This window comes from Pipistrellus hanaki (genome assembly GCF_964339955.1).
Source record: "Pipistrellus hanaki genome assembly, chromosome: 10".
Lineage (NCBI taxonomy): Eukaryota > Metazoa > Chordata > Mammalia > Chiroptera > Vespertilionidae > Pipistrellus > Pipistrellus hanaki.
In genome coordinates this window covers 46,940,844-46,958,883 of record NC_140512.1, presented here as the reverse complement: position 1 = coordinate 46,958,883, position 18,040 = coordinate 46,940,844, and the positions used below count along the sequence as shown (strand labels likewise).

General features: G+C 39.6%; 1 protein-coding gene across 2 annotated transcripts in view; it reads right to left on the bottom strand.

Annotated features, from left to right (window-relative positions):
* Positions 1–18,040, bottom strand: part of BRAF (B-Raf proto-oncogene, serine/threonine kinase) — a 131,434-nt gene that overhangs the window by 65,750 nt on the left and 47,644 nt on the right. For both annotated transcript variants that reach the window (XM_084896749.1, XM_084896750.1), the window contains exons 4-5: positions 5,575–5,678; positions 4,695–4,797 (exon numbers count right to left, since the gene is read on the bottom strand). In XM_084896749.1, the coding sequence (XP_084752875.1) occupies positions 4,695–4,797; positions 5,575–5,678 (207 nt within the window). The remainder of the gene's footprint in view (positions 1–4,694; positions 4,798–5,574; positions 5,679–18,040) is intronic.

Sequence of the window (18,040 nt, the reverse complement as noted above, 5' to 3'; positions counted from 1 at the left end):
CGGGACCGCCTTTCGCTGCTCCCCCGGGGTTCCGCCTTACAGCCCAGCTCCCTGTGTCTGGCCTAGAACTGGGGTTCAGAGCAGTCGGAACTGGGGCCCAACACAGTCGGAGCTTTTATCTCCTTCCTGCTAGGGAACGCCAGCCAGGCACTCAGCCTCCCTCCTCTCCGGCTCCGTCCTCTCCGCGCGCCGCGTGTCTCTGTACCTCAGGCTTTTACAGCTCCTCCGCGCTTCCTTCTGGTTTTCTCCTTGCTTCTCGTTGTAGAATTTCCAGTCAGTCGACTTTCCTGTAGTTCTGGGTAATGTCCATTTTATATTTTAGTTGTATTTTATTGAAATTGTTGTGTGCGGCTGCGGCTAGGTGTTTACCTGAGCAGCCATCTTGGATTCTCCAGGCTTTTACTCTTGTCTCTATTTGGAACTCGGGAGGCACCCAATCAATGTGTCTCTCACATCAATGTTTCTCTCTCCCTTTCCCTTCCACTCAGGAGAGTACAGTGATTAGATATTAGTTTAGAATAATTGCTAAAAGACATATCTAATTATTCTAAAACACATATCTAGTCACACTTCTCCCCTCCTTACAATTACTGAATTTCCAATTATTTTACAGAAAAGCCCAAGTCTTAAACATGGCTTACAAGGACTCTCATGAACTCGACTGCTTATTCTACCCATAACACTTGCTATTCTGTAACATCCCCCTCTTCTAACTTTGTGATATCCATTCTGAACATTATTATTGTTATTATTATTGTTGTTAATCCTTACATGAGGATATTTTCCCATTGATTTTTAGAAGAAGTGGAAGGGAGAGGGAGAGACACACAGAGAGAAACATTGATGTGAGAAAGGCACATGGATTGGTTGCCTATCACATGCGCCCTGACCAGGGCTGGGGATCGAGCCTGCAACCAAGGTATGTGTCCTTGACCAGATTTGAAACTTAGACTGTTCAGTCCATGGACCAATGCTCTATCCACTGAGTCAAACTGGTTAGAGCTGAACATTTTTTTTAAAACTGAAAAGGTAACATGTTTTCTTGCTTACTCTTCCTTTCACACTTTTCTGCTATTCTCTCATCCATTAGACCTTAGCTTAGATATTCTTCATTTGGGAAACTTTCTGTACCCTCAAAGGTAGGTTAGGAGTCTCCATTCTGTATATCTATAGCACTTTACACATACATTATTATAAATGTTTATAAAATTTTATTAAATCAACTGTCTCTCTACTCAAAGTCTGGGATACTTTTTTTCTTATTCATTGTTATCCTATCTAATAAAAGATCAATATGCAAATTAACCACTCTGCTACACCAGCAGCCACACCCACCAGCCAATCAGGAGCAAGTATGCAAATTAACCCAGCCAAGATGGCTGCAACCACAGAGAGAGTAGAAAGGAGACTTGGGTTTCCTCGGTGATGGAGGAAGCCAAGCTTTCCACATACCCTGGCCCTCCCAGGCTTCCACTTGAGGATACAAAGTTTCAATTATAGAAGGTACATAAATCCTAACAAAAATGGTGGCAGCCACGGAGCTGGAGAGAGCAGGATGCTAGGATTGCCCCTGGCGATGGAGGAAGCCAACCTTCCGCAGCCCTGGCCTGCTTTGGCCTCTGCTTAAGGCTACAAAGTTTCAATTATAGAACATAAATCTCAACAGAAATGGCTACTGCCACGGCACAAGCAGAAGGCTTGGCTCCGCTCCAGGCTACAAAGTTTCAATTGTAGGAGATAAATAAATCCCAGATACCAGGGCCTATCTAATAAAAGAGTAATATGCATATTTACCAATACTCCAACATACAAGATGGCTGCCCCCATGTGATCAAAGATCCTACCCATGTGTGGACACAGGATGGCCAGCAGAAGAGGACAGTTGGGAGGGATCAGGCCTGCAAGGGAGGGCAGTTGGGGGTGATCAAGCCTGCAGGGGAGGACAGTTGGGGGTGACCAGGCTGGCAGAGGAAGGAAGTTGGGGGCAAACAGGCTAGCAGGGGAGCAGTTAGACATCAATCAGGCTGACAGGGGAGTGGTTAGGGGGTGATCAGGCTGGCAGGCAGAAGTGGTTAGGGGAAATCATGCAGGCGAGTAGTTGGGAGCAGCAGTCCTGGATTGTGAGTGGATGTCCCAGATTGGAGAGGGTGCAGGCTGGGCTGAGGGATACCCCCATCCCCCATGCATGAATTTCATGCACCAGGCCTCTAGTATTATCATATAATACTGTGTTGGCAGCTGGGAGGTTTTCAATAAACATTTACTGGAAGGTTTCCAATAGTGCTGAAAGGATTTCCATACTCCAGAACTAACCTGCAGTTTGCTTTCATTATATTCCTATATCAAGGACTTTCCTGAGGTACTATTTTTTATTTATTTATTTTTTTAGTCCTCTATATAATTTTATTTTTTTCTCTTATTTTTTAAATTAAATTATTGTCTGTGTACATATCTTACCTTTGCCCCCCCCTCCCCCCCATACATACCCTCCCTCCCCAGAGTTTTGTGTCCATTGGTCTGAGGTACTATTTTAGTACAATTTTCTAATTAGCAACTTAGGTCTTCTTTAACCTTCCCATATCCAATTCCTAGCTAAGAATAACAATTAAGCAAAAGAATAGTAATCATTATGAAATGTAAGTTCAATTGTTTTTTTATTCCTAAAATCTTACCACACAAAATTCTACAGAGTTAAAACTCAATAGTAATGAACTTCCTGGTTCATCATTATGAAACTATTTGCATGGTAAATCTGATTGATGTTAAGTGTATTTTACACTTGATCAGAAGATGCCTTAATTATTGAAATATCTAATTTCATTATTCACCACTAATAGAGCCCTGAATGCATAAACCCCCATGGAAATCATCTCATCAATTGTCTGCTTTAAGAGCCCAGCTGTACTAATTATCAAGGCACATGGAAAAACACTTGATACTGAAATGGTAGCAATAACTATCAATCTAGAAAAAAATAAACTATGGTTAAAATTTCAGATATATATTAAGAGATTCACTCCTGTCTTATAGATCACTCTAATCCTGGCTTTTGCCTACCCCTTTTAGAGGACAGGTTCTCAAACTCTGGGAACTGTCCTCACCTATAAGAGGGCTCACTTTTCAGGCTTTATGCTGGTCGCACTTAGCTTAGGCTAGGTTCTAGCAAATGCAAACACCAAAGGGAGAGGTCATCAAAAAGAGTTTTAATGTCTTCTTTCAGTCCTCAAGGAGAGCTATGCAACTTCCATTAACACAGTGGTTCTCAACCTTTCGAATGCCATGACCCTTTAGTACAGTTCCTCATGTTGTGGTGACCCCAACCATAAAATTATTCTTGTTGCTACTTCATAACTATAATTTTGCTACTGTTAATGAATCGTAATGTAAATATCTGTTTTCCGATGGTCTTAGGCTCTACAGCAGTGATTCTCAACCTGTGGGGTTGCAGCCCACAGGTTGAGAACTGCTAGCAGGGTTGCCTAAGACCAGGGGTCTTCAAACTACGGCCTGCGGGCCACATGCGGCCCGCAGAGGAGTCTGATCCGGCCCGCCAGGTTTTTTGGGCAGTGAGCGCAGCCGCGGTGTTACAGTAGGAATTAGTAGTTCATATAGTCCGGCCCTCCAGCTCTCTGAGGGACCGTGATCTGGCCCCCACTTTAAAAAGTTTGAGGACCCCTGCCTAAGACCATCAGAAAACAGATATTTACAATCGATTAATTAATACACGAGGAACTGTATTAAAGGGTCACGGCATTAGAAAGATTGAGAACCACTGCATTAGCTTATACCTTAAAAAAATGTATGCAAGTATGTCAAGATGTTTGCAGAAAGACTCTGTTTAGGCCTATACATAATAGATTTTAAAACAGCAACACCTAAATGTCTATTATTAGAGAGATGGTTAATTATATGGAATTTATACTATTCTTACTGATCATGCAATCGTTATAAAAATAAAACTAGGAAGAGTGACATAAAAAGATGTCTTTGAAGCAAAGAACAAGACTCCATTTTTAGTTTAAGAAAAAAAAGATGTGAGAAATAATGAAGATAAAAGAGGGGGAAAGCGAAAATGAAAGAAGAAAAACAGGTATAAGCATATATGTTTATAAATATATACAGAAAGAATTTGGAAGACTATACAAAAGTTGATTAATATTAATTTTCTTCTAGTCTGGAATTTTCAATTTTTAACTTGATATACATTTTGTACCATTTAAATTTTCTTTTTAATAATGAGCATATACTGCTTTTTTTTTTAAATTCAAAAGAAAGTATAATGACTCAAGTAAAACTCGTTAGTTTAAATTCAAGTTTTTTAAAGAATAGAACTGATTTTTAACTGAGGTAAACTATCAAGCCCCAAATTATTCACTCATATATCCTAAATAAATATTCATTCACAGAACATAAACATTTAAATATATAAATATACAGTGAACATACATATATTTCTTTATTGATTTCAGAGAGAAAGGGAGAGGTAGAAACATTAATGATGAGAGAGAATCATTGATTGGCTGCCTCCTGCACGCCCCCTACTGGGGATTGAGCCTGAGACAGGGGAATGTGCCTTTGGCCTGAATGGAACCCGAGACCCTTCAGTTCGCAGGCCAACGCTCTACCAATGAGACAAACCAGTTAGGGAAACAAAAACATTTTTGACATTTCAAAAAAAATGTAAAGGTACATACAAAGTTGTGTGTTGTAAGTGGAACATTTTCCAATACTTCAACATGTAATTCCTCTCCAGTAAGCCAGGAAATATCAGTGTCCCATCCAATTGGTTTCTTCTCTCTGAAAAGTGTAAACACAAGCCTTCCTTGGTAATCATAACTAAAAATCTTCATATACCTCATGCTGAAGATATGAAAATTGGTTAGTGAGTGGCTAATAATGGTGAGGGAGTTTTGTCTCCTTGGTCTTTCATGTTAGAAATTTAGATGGCAATAAATTAATTTTTAAGTTTACACCAAGTAAATGTATTATTCTTGGACAAACAGCAAGGTAAAGAGATGCACTCTTTTCTTAAAGTTAGCTCCAGAAAAGATCCACATCAGCAGAAAATGATTGTTCCTGGAATTAAAAAAATAAAATAATCACAGGTACGGATATATCTATCCAAAAAAAAAAACGAGTACTTAAGGGACAACATGCCCTAAAAAGGATCATTTTTAAAACAGGATTCAAAATTAGGAAGATGTGTGTGTCTTGGCATAATTTTAGATTGTTTGAAAAACAGTTCAATATAAAATGTTAATTTGATAAGTCTTTTGTGAAACTATGAGTTTGTATTAAAAATAGGGGCGTGGAGTTGAGTCCACTATTCAAAAGAGTCACATTATAAATGGTTAGAAAAATTTAAGAATCACGTATTTCAAATAAAGCCATTTAATCAGAGTAACACATTACTGTCACATACAAAATTATCTAATTTTAATGCCTCAAAAGGCCCACAAGATTTCTTTAGGCTAAACTTAATAATAATGTAATATTGTTTTCTAAAGTTGATTTTCAATTCCCTTGGTTTAGGTAAAGATCACAACAAAGTTTCACATCACATACAAACCATACCCATCCTGAATTCTGTAAACAGCACAGCACTCTGGGATTAGACCTCTCATCATCAATGCTTTCTTTAGACTGTCCCGGACTGTAACTCCACACCTTGCAGGTACCTAGAATATCATAATTACATGATATGAGGTAAAAGAAATAAATTATGTTTATCACATTAAAAAAATAACTTACATATATCAGATACAACATAATTTCTACAGCTAACTTACTATTAAAGGGAAATTATGACAGATATCTATTATTATTCACCAACTTAAAATGAATTTTAGTTCATTAAAATTATAAAATATTTTAAACATGAGAGAATAGAAAATATAACAGATCCCTATGTACCCACCACTAAATAACAATAATGTCAACATTTAAAGCAAAATCAATTTTGATCCAACATTGTTTAAAACTAAAAACTGTGCAATCATTCAATCACACTGATGGTCCTTAAGAGATGTATTACTGATCTTAAACACAGAAGGGGGAAAAATACTTGTCTTATGTCTATAACTGATACTTGTTTAGTTGACTAGCACTCCTGTTTCCTGAGGGAACCTCCCTTTCCTAAAAATCCCAGGAGAGGCTCTCAATCAAGGGTCACTACTTTTCTAGCTACACATGACATAAGCTGGCTAATCAGTGTCCTGTATCCCTGACAATAGCAATTGATCTGAAAATAGATATATGACCCAAACTCAATCAGAGTTCTTTCCTAACTGATAGATGCAATTGGCTCATAGAAGTTCCTCTTTTTACTATAGTTAGAGTGCCAAGCAGATAGAAATCTGGAGCCCCCAGTGGCCATCTTTCCCACTGCACTGAGAAAATCTGGACACAGAATGAAGCGAACCTGGGGAGAAGTAAAAAAAGGCACTGGGGTGGAGAGGGAAGGACCAGTGGAAAGAGATAAAAGAGTTTATATACTTGAATTCATCCCTATTTCGGCCTTTTCTTCTTCAAGCTCCCTTCTCCAGTGAATCTAAATAATATGCAACTGAAAGAGAACTGAAAAACACTATGAGAACTAAAGTGGTGCAGCAGGAGTTCAAGTTTTATTTTTATTTTTTATTTATTTATTTTAAATATATATTTTATTGATTTTGTACAGAGAGGAAGGGAGATAGTTAGAAACATCGATGAGAAAGAGTCATCGATCAGCTGCCTCTTGCACACCCCCTACTGGGGATATGCCCGCAACCAAGGTACATGCCCTTGACCGGAATCGAACCCGGGACCCTTCAGTCCCCAAGCCGACGCTCTATCCATTGAGCCAAACCGGTCTCGGCATGGAGTTCAGGTTTTAATGATGAGGGTGGTGAGGTGGAGGGGAGTGCAGGTAGAGGGGATGTGTTAGTTAATAACAATAAAATTAAAGGTTCCATTTTTTAAAATCACGTAATTCTTAGCAAACCAAAGGTTTCTAAAGAAAAAGAATTTTCATGCTACAGGGACAAAATGGAGTAAGAGTAGATATAAGACAGCTGAATTTAAATAGTATATCAAAGGGAGAATAATTCAGGGAGCCAAATTAGGACCTATAATTAGAATAAATTATGATGCCAAATTTAGAACAACATTAAAGTTACCCAGCAAGGAAAAAGTTTTTTATGAAGGAGTAGGCTCATCACTGGAAGTGCGGATGAGATGAGATTGGTATAGTTAATCCTCGTTATTCATTCATTCTGCGCTTGTGATTTGTCTACCTGCTCAAATTTGTAACCCCCAAATCAATACTTGTAGTGCTTTTGCAAACGTGTAGAGCAGCGCTCAACATGTACCTTCCCAGCTGAGGCTGAAAAAGGTGACACTGTGCCTTCTTGTTCTAGCTCTTACATTGTAAACAAGTATCCTAAGCCAGCGGGCTTTTATGCTAATGGACACCAGCAAACTGAAAAACAAAACAAAACACAACACAACCACAAACCACCTAAGGGTCACTATGCAGAGGCCATCTTTGGTTCATTTATATAACAGCAACCTTGTATTTGCCCTAGGACTAAATGGGTCAGTATTCACTAATTGCCTGCAGCAATTTTACAGAACATAAATATTGTTGATTAGCCATACCTTCTAGAAATAATGAACTGAAGGGAAAAGCTCACTTTTCCCTTCAGTTCATTACTCTACTACTCATATTCTGTTTACTCTAATGCAAATACTTGATTGGCAACCCTAATTTAGTTTTAAAAGGTATTCTTAACTTTTGTGTGTGTCAGACTTCTGAGAATCGGATAAAAGACTCCCATGCTCACTCTGACATGAAATTTTGGGGAGTGGGGATCCATGTAACCTGACGCCCATGTAGGGTTTGCTGAGAAGCCCATTGAACTCAGGTTTATAACCCACCCCCCAATATAATCTACACTAAGAAAAGATAAATATGTAAATTGATCATACCTCCAAAACACCCACCAGCCCATCAGGAATGAGTATGCAAATTAACCCAACAAAGCTGGTGGGTTAATTTGCATATGCAGTCACAGAGCAGCTGGGCAGGGTGGGACACATGCTATGAGGGGGCTGGGGGGGGGGGGGGATGTAGGAAGCTACAGGAGTGGTGCTCCAGCCAGGAGCGAAGACTTGCAGGCTCCCAGGTGGCTGGGAGTAAGAGCTTGCAGGCTCCTGGGCGGCCGGAAGGAAGCCGGGGGAAGGAAGGCCTATTCTTGCATGAATCTTCATGCAAGGAGCCTCTAATCTTACATAATCTTACATTTCATTAGTCTGCTGACGATTGTTCCACTATTTATAAGTCAAAATTAAAATTCTGTATGGCACCTAAAGCATTCAATGAACTGGGACTATCTACCCCTCAGGTCCTTTGGTAATTTCCCTCATACACTTCTGTAATGCCACTTTCAAATACAGCTATGCTCCCTTATGTTTCTCTTGCACAGGTTGATTTCAAGGTGTATGTATATTTCCTCAGCAGGAAAAAAATTGGTTTTCTATTTTATCACCAAAACAAAGTTATCACTCCCTCCTTTATTCCATTTCTGTAGGCTGATTTTTTTGTACTCCTTGCTCCTTTCATGTTCAATAGACCAACAGACCAGTGTAAAAGACCAAAACAGATTCCAACACATAAAGGAAATTATAATAAAATAAAGGCAGCATCTGAAATAAGGTAAAGATGAACTTTTTAAAAATATATTTTTAATTTATTTCAGAGAGAGAGGGAGGGAGGGAGGGAGGGAAGGAGAGCGAGAGCGAGAGCGCGCGAGAGAGAGAGAGAGAGAGAAATGGAAATATCAATGATGATGGAGAATCATTGATTGGCTGCCTCTTCCATGTACCCCATTGGGGATTGAGCCTGAAACCCAGGCATATGCCCTGACCAGGAATCGAACCCAAGACCTCCTGGTTCACAGGTCGATGCTCAGCCACTGAGCCATGATGTTTGGGCAAGATTAACTTTTTAATAATTAATATTGGGGTAACTGGATTGAATCTAGGGGAAAAAAAGTTCATCCATACCTCATACTGTATACTAGGGTAAACTACAAATATCAATAGATCAAAGATTTAAATGTCGAAAGCAGGAAGGGGCAATCATAAAAGAACTGAAAGAAAGCAAAACAAACTCCTTTATAACCTCAGGTGACGAAGGCCTTTATAATTATGATGTATAAAACCTGGAATACATATTAGAAAAAATAGTAAATTCAATTACACAAAACTAAGCGCCTTTATGTTACATGTTTTTCCACAATTAAACACCTGTTTGGCAAGTTTTCACTTGGGTAAATAGGAGTAGAATACCTGGATCATTCTACTGGATCATTGCTACATGCATGTTTAAAAGTGGGCTCCTCATCAATCCATACATGGACTTCAGATTTCATGAATCCTCCTCACCAAAATTTTATGTCAGAGTGAGCATCTGAGTCTTTCATAAGATTTGGATTTGTCTTGGAAAAATATGTGCAACTCATATAACAGAATATGTTATATATAGAGAGCTCCTGAAAAATTGAGGTCAAGACCATTAACCCAATAAAAAAATGGGCAAAGGACATGAAAGTACATAGAAACAGAGATATAAATGGCCTTCAAACATATGAAAAGGTGGTGTTCAACCTCACTGAGAAAAGCACTCAAACTTGTCATGATAGTTTTCACTTATCTTGTTGACAAAAATTTAAAAGATTGACAACATATTCCATTGATGAGGTGATCTTAAACAGGCATCTCCTACACTGCTGGTAGCATTGTAAAATTAAGCTAGACCTATGAAGCAAAATTTGAAAGAATCTTTTAGAATTACAAATGTAAATTTCTTTGATCCAGGCAAACCTACTTTTGGTACGTTATAGTACACCATTATACTTGTAAACTACAGTTGTGTGTGTCAGTAATTCATGTCTTTCTATGAATAGACCACAATTTATTTAACCATTCAACTGTTGATGGACATTTGGATTATGCCCAGTTTGGGACTATTATAAATAAAGCAACTAAGAAAATTTTTGTACAAATCTTTGTATTGGCATGTGTTTTCTTTTCTCTTGGATAAATTGAAGTAAATGGCAGGATCATAAGCTACATGAATGTTTAATTTTTTACAAAATTGCAAAAACACCTATGTTCATAGCAGCACAATTTATAATAGTTAGGATTTGGAAACAGCCTAGGAGCCCGTTAGCAGATGATTGGATAAAAAAACTATGGTACATCTACACAATGGAATACTATGCTGCCATAAAAAAGGAGGAAATCTTATCATTTGCAGCAACCTGGATGGAATTGGAGAACATGCCGAGTGAAATAAGCCAGTCAATGAAAGAGAAACACCACTGACTGAAAGGGTCCCAGGTTTGATTCCGGTCAAGAGCACATGCCTGGGTTGCAGGCTTGATCCTCAGTTGGTGGCATGCAGGAGGCAGCCAATCCATGATTCCCTCATCACGTTTCTCTCTGAAATCAATAAATGACTTCTTGTATCCTCACATGGCAGAGCCGATCAGGGAGGCAAACTATTTCTATTATCATGAAGGTCTCACCCTCATTAGAAAGGCCTCCTTATCACTCATTTATGGATAATAAGGAACATTATAAACTGATGAGCAAAAAGATAGATATAGAGACAGTAAAGCAACAAACAGATTGTCAAATTACAGTAGCGAGGGTAAGGAGATATGGGGGAGATAAGAGATCAACCGAAGGACTTGTATGCATGCATATAAGCATAACCAATGGACGCAAAACTCTGCAGAAGGAGGGCATGTATGGAAAGGGGGGGAATTGGTAAGATATGTACACATATAATACCTTAATAAAAAAGTGAAAGAAAACACAAAACAAAATTGCAAAAAGTTTTTTTAATTATGGAAAAATATATGTAATATAAAACCATCTTAACCATTTTTAAACATCTTGTGTCCACTTGGGGGCAGGATCTTTAACCACATGGGGGCAGCCATATTGTGTGTTGGAGTGATGGCCAATCTGCATATTGCTCTTTTATTATTAAGGATAGAGGCCTGGTGCATGGATGGGGGCCAGCTGGTTTGCCCTGACGGGTGTCCCGGATCAGGGAGTGGGTTTCCTTGGGGCATGGGGCGGCCTGAGCAAGGGGCCTGTGGTGGTTTGCAAGCCAGCCACGTCCCCCAGCAGCCAAAGTGGAGGCCCTGGTATCTGGGGTTTATTTATCTCCTACAATTGAAACTTTGTAGCCTGGAGTGGAGCCAAATCCCCTGCTCACTTGGTTGCTGCTGCCATTTCTGTCTGGATTTGTTTACCTTTTATAATTGAAACTTTGTAGCCTTGAGTGGAGATCTAGGCCGGCAAGGGAAGGTGGAAAGCTTGGTTTTCTCCATTGCCAGAGAAACCCAAGACTCTCTCCTGCTCTCTGTGGCAGTAGCCATCTTGGTTGGGGTTAATTGGCATACTTGCTCTGATTGGCTGGTGGGCATGGCTTGTGGGCGTAATGGAGTGGTGGTTAATTTGCATATTTAGATAGTAGCAATTCCAATGAGTATAAAGTGGTATCTCATTGTGGCTTTGGTTTGCATTTCCTAACAATTAGTAATGTTGAGCATATTTTTGTTTGCTGGCTATTTGTGTAGCTTTTTTGAAGAAATGTCTATTCAATCCTTTACCCATTTTTAAAATGGGGTTGTTTGGTGTTTCTGTTGTTGTTGAGTTGTAGGAGTTTCTTAAAATATATTCTTAATATTAACCCCTTGTCAAGATATATGATTTGAAAATATTTCCCCCTCTTCTGAATTGACTTTTCATTCTGTTGACCGTATTCTTTGATTGACATAGGTTTTAAATTTTAATGTAGCCCAGTTTTCTCTATTTTTATGTTGTCTGTGATTTAGCTGTCATATCCAAAAAATGACTGCCAAATTCAAGGTCATTATGTTTTTCCCCTCAATGTTTTCTTTTAAAAGTACTAGTTTTAACTCTTACATTTTTTATCCATTTGCAATAGGTTTGTATATGGTATAAATTAAGGTTCTAACTTCATTCTTGCATGTGTATACTCAGTTTTCCAGCACCATTTGTAGAACTGGCTGTTCTTTTCCCCACTAGGTAGTGTTGGTACCCTCATAAAAGATCCTTTGACCATATATGTCATCATTTATTTCGGTGCTCTCTATTCTATTTCATTTGGCTATATATCTATGCCACTATCACAATGATATGATTACTCTATCTTTGTAGTAAGTTTTGAAGTCATGAAGTGCAAGATCTCCAACTTTGTTCTTTTATAAGAATGTTGGGCTATTCAGGATTCTTTGAAATTCCACATGAATTTTAGGATGGAATTTTTGAGATTTTGAAAGGGACTGCATTACTAATATACTGCCAAATTGTTTCCCAAAGTGGTTGTATCATTATACCTTCACACCAGCAGTTATTCCATATCCTCACCAATAATTGGTATGGCCATTCTTCCATTTTAGCCATTGAAGTAGATGTGTACTGGTATCTTGTGCCTTTATTTTACATTTCCCTAATGATTTAAGATGTTGGGCATCTTTATTTGCCACCCATGTATCATCTTTGGTGAAGTACCTGTTCAAATCTTTTGCTCATTTTTAAATTGAGTTATTTTCTTATAATTGAATTCTAAGAGCTCTTCATATATTCTGAATACATGTTCTTGATCAGATACATGTCTTACAAAAATTATCAGTATGTGGTTTATCTTTTATTCACTTAATACTGTCTTTTGAAGAAAAGTTTTTAATTTTGATGAAGTCTAGAAGTCAAGTTTATCAATATGGTAATCCCCTCTTCTCCCTGGTTTCACTTCTCAAGGTTTCAAATACTCACAGTCAACTGTGGTCCAAAGGTATTAAGTGGAAAATTCCAGAAATAAACAATTCATAAATTTGAATGTGCAGTGGTTCTTAGTAACATAAAATTTTATGCAATCCTACGCTATTCCACCATTGAACTGGGGAATGCATCATCCCTCAGTCCAGTGTAGACACACTATATACACTACCTTCCTATTAGTCACTTGGTAGTCATCTTGGTTATCAGATTATTGACAGTCATAGTATTCCAGTACAGTCCCAGTATATGTTCAAGTAACCCTTGTAGTACATAACCTAATACTGTCACAAAGTCTCCATCGTTCAGCTCACTTGATCTCATCACATAGGCATTGTATAATTTCACATCACAAGAAGGGTAAGTAGAGTACAAGAAGATACTTTGAGAGACCACATTCAAGTAACTTTTATAGTATACTAGAGACCTGGTACATGAATTTGTACATGGGTGGGGTCTGGTTGGCCTGCCCTAATTGGGACCAGCCAGTTGGGGGGAGGGATTGTGGGAGGTTGGTTGCCGGCCCTGCCCCCCTGGGAGCCCAATCGGGGCCAGGCTGGCGGTGGGAAAGGGGTCTTGGGAAGTCAGCCAGCAGCCTCGCCCCCATCAGGGCAGTTGACTGGCTGCAGTGTGCATTACAGTGACTGGTTGTTCCAATTGTTTGGCTCTTATATATATAGTTTGTTATAACTGCTATATTTTATTTAAAAATTTTTAAAAATGTTTTTATTGATTCTGGAGAGAGAAGGGTGATATATATAAACATCAATTGGCTGCCTCTTACACATCCCTATGGGGGATCAAGCCTGCAACCCAGGCATGTGCCCTGACCAGGAATTGTACTGGGGACCTTGGTTCATGGGTAATGTGCAACACTGACCAACACTGGGCAGGCAAACTGCTCTATTTTATTAATTGTTAATCTCTTACTGTGCCAAATTTAAATTGAACTTTATCAACAACCACTGGGAGTCTTGGAATGTATCTCCCTTGGATTAGAGGAACTACTGTATGTTCATTATGGGTTGTGCTTTTTGTGCATATTTAAAAAATTATTGCAAATTCCAAGTCACAAAGATTTTATCCTGTGTTTTTTTCTACAAATTTTGTAGTTTTAGGTTTAATTCTTTTTATTCCTTCCTGTGTTCAAACATAACCCGAGAGAGGTAAACTCCTCACCTGGAAAGGTCATTACAGTGTATTCACTCATAGTGTACCAAGCTAGCTAAACTCATAGTTTACCTGAATGACTTATAGAAATCTATCACACTTTGTGTATATTATTCTATTGTCTTCTGGATTTCTTCAGCTGCTATGAAGAAACTATTTTAATAATCTAATTGAAAATTAAAAAAAAATATTTTATTGATTTTTTTTTACAGAGAGGAAGAGAGAGGGATAGAGTTAGAAATATCGATGAGAGAGAATCATTGATCAGCTGCCTCCTGCACACCCCCTACTGGGGATGTGCCCGCAACCAATGTACATGCCCTTGACCGGAATCAAACCTGGGACTCTTCAGTCCGCAGCTCTATCCATTAAGCCAAACCAGTTTCGACTAATTGAAAAATGTTTATAAGTACCCCCCCACTCCCAAAGTGATCTGGAAACAATATCCTTTCATTTTGTTCTATCTAAAAATATGGATTCAAATTTACTTACCAACTTAAGGCTTATGTTGCCCAAATCTTTATACTCATGTCTTTCATAAATAGTAACCATCATTTCTTTAAATTTTGCTCTATCCTTTTATTTGTATTATCACTTTCTGAAATTTTTTGAGACACATAATGAAATTGTTCATTCCCTTCTTCATGTACTTACCTCTCTTTATATTTTCTAAAACTTACTTTGCTTTCCAGAGTTCACTAATTCTCTCTTCATTCAGTTGGGTTTTATCAACTTTTTACCTCATCTATTGAAATTTTGAAAATAAACATAATTTTCATAAAGCATTTTAACACAGCTTTGTGGTAAGCTGCAATGACCTTGACATGTTGAGATGTTTTTTATTCCATTTGTATTTTTTTAATATGTTGAGGTTTTATTTAAAATCAGTGCCCCAGTGTATGGATTTTGCTCATTGAAAGGAAATTAATTAGAAGGTGGCCTGTGGGGACGGACATGCCCTGGAGCCAACCTCCCGAGGTCCCTCCCTGGCCAGCCACACCTGAGGCAGCTCTGAGGCTTGAAGGTTGTATGTAGAGTGAACAGAGTTCCTCCAGCAGGTGGGTCCCTAGGCCTGGCCTGTGGGGATCGAGCTGAAATCGGCTCTCCAACATTCCTTGAGGAGTCCTGAATTGCAAAAGGGCGGATCTCAAGTGTTGCACCCCAGAATCGGGATCCCTCCTTTCTGGATCTGGGTGCATTATGGCAGCTCGGCAGTTCCTGCATTGAGCATCTGCCCCCTGGTAGTCAGTGTGCATCATAGCTACTAGTTGGAGTGTCTGCCCTCTGGTGGCCATTGCACGTCATAGCTACCAGTCAGACACAGTCACTTAGCCTTTTATATACAGACTACATGCCTGGTGCACAAAATTCATGCATGGTGTGTGTGGGGGGGTGTCTCTCCTCAGCCTAGCCTGCACCCTCTCCAATCCAGGACATCCCTTTTACAATCCGGGATCACTGGCTCCTAACTGCTCACCTATCTGCCTGCCTGATCGCCCTAACTGCCCCCCCTGCCAGCCTGGTCACCCCAATTAACACCCCCTACTGGCCTACTCACCCCCAACTGCTTCCTCCACCGGCCTACTCACCCCCCCCCCCCCGCTGGCCTGGTCACCCCTAACTGCCCCCTCCTGCTGGCTTAGTTGCCCCCAACCTCTCTTCCCCCACCAGCCTGGTTGCCCCCAACTGCCCCCACCCACTGGCCTGGTTGCCCCTAAATGTCCCCTTGCCAGCCTGGTCACACCTTACTGCACCCCTCTGCTGGCCTGGTCACCCCCAACTGCCCCCCCCCCCCTTTCTGGCTTAGTTGCTCCCCCACCTCCCCCGCCAGCCTGGTCGTCCCCAACTGCCCCCACCCATTGGCCTGTTGCCCCTAAATGTCTCCCTGCCAGCCTGGTCACCCCCAACTGCCGCCCCTGCCAGCCTGGTTGCCCCACGCAGCCTGCTGCGCGGTCTTTTGGTCGTCCCTCACTAACCCCCATGCCGGCCTGGTTGTCCCACGTAGCCTGTTTGGTCATCTGTTCGGTTGCGATGGTCACTTTTAAAGGCTTTTATATATATATAGATATTAGATTGCTACTTCCTCAAATCAGCATCAATATATTCAATAGCTTTTTTCCCTAGAGACAACTGTTTCTTTTCAACTTTCCAGTTTTCTTTTATTCCATGTTGTTTGAATTTTTCTAACTCTATTAGGAGAAATTCTTTCTACTTAGATTAAAAATCATTTTTTTTTCTCTCCCCACGTTTTGTTTTCCATTATTTTTTAAAAATATATTTTATTGATTTTCCACATAGAGGAAGGGAGAGAGATAGAGAGTTAGAAACATCTATGAGAGAGAAACATTGATCAGCTGCCTCCTGCACACCCTCCACTGGGGATGTGCCTGCAACCAAGACATGCCCTTGACTGGAATGGAACCTGGGACCCTTCAGTCTGCAGGCCGATGCTCCATCCACCAAGCCAAACTGGCTACGACCATCATATTATTTGACAATAAGTTCCAAATTGATTGAGAAGTCAGAATAGTTGTTACTCTTGAGGGTGGGTCCTGAATTGAAGTTGCAGGGAGTGAGGGGAGGGAAAGGAGAAGCAGGAGAATTCTCTCAAACACTAGAAATGTTCTGTATCTTAAAAACAAAACAAAACATTTTTATTAAGTTTAGAAAAGAAGGGAGAGGAAGAAAGAAAAAGTCAATGATGAGAATCAATGATCAGCTGTCTCTTGCCCATCCAATATTGGGGATTGAGCCCACAACCTTGGCATGTTCCCAGATTGGGAATTGAACCATGACCTCCTCATTCACAGGTCTATGACCAACCATGAGCTACAATGGGCTGGCATGTTCTGTATCTTAATTTGCATGGCAGTTACATTTGTAGAAAGTCATAGAATTGTACACACTTGATATTTTTATACTGAAGTTATATTTCAAAAAAGAGGAGAAGAAAGTTGTAGGCATGATTATAATGTACTCTTAAATATTTACACATGTATTTCCCAAGAATAAAAACATCTCCTGTATATGATCACACTTTAAAAATTAATAATTCCATAACATCTAATGTTCAGTCAACATTAAAAATTTCCCAAGTCTCAAGAATGTCTTTTAAAAAAATATATATTTTATTGATATTTTACAGAGAGGAGGAAGGGAGAGAGATAGAGAGCTAGAAACGTCGATGAGAGAGAAACATCGACCAGCTGCCTCTTGCACACCCCCTACCGGGGATGTGCCTGCAACCAATGTACATGCCCTTGACCGGAATCGAACCTGGGACCTTTCAGTCCGCAGACCGATGCTCTACCACTGAGCCAAACCGGTTTCGGCTCAAGAATGTCTTTTACAGCTCTCCCCATCCTACTCCACAACCAGGATCACACACTGTGTTTAGTTATGTCTCTTTAGTTTTATTTAGCGTAGAATAATCCACAACTTTTTTATTTTTTATTTTATTGATTCCAAAGAAGGAAGAAGGTGGAGAGTAAGAGAGAGAAGAGAGAAGGAGGGGGGTGGGGGAAAGAAAGAGAGATATATATAAAGACAGACATATATAAAGATAGACATCTATGTAAGAGAGATAAATTGATTAGTTGCCTCCCATACATGGTCCTGACTAGGTATTGAACAAGCAACCTAGATATGTGGTATGACAGGGAATCGAACCTGCAACCTTCTGGGCACGGGATGATGCTCCAAACTGAGGCACATCAGCCAGGAAATCCCCAACCGTTTAATCTCCATGACATTGAGGGAGTTTATCTTAGAAGATGTTCACATTGTTTCCTCATGTTGCTTCTCTCCCTGTGTTTCTTGTAAAATGGAAGGTGCAGAAACCTGACATTTAACTTGCAATCATTCTTAGTAAAGATACTTCATAGATGATAACTGTCATCTACTTATCTTTTTTTCTTTCTTAGTTGAATTTATTGGGTTGACATCCTATATAATAAAAGCCTAATATGCTAAGTTTCTGGTCATCCATTCAACCAATCAAAGAGTAATATGC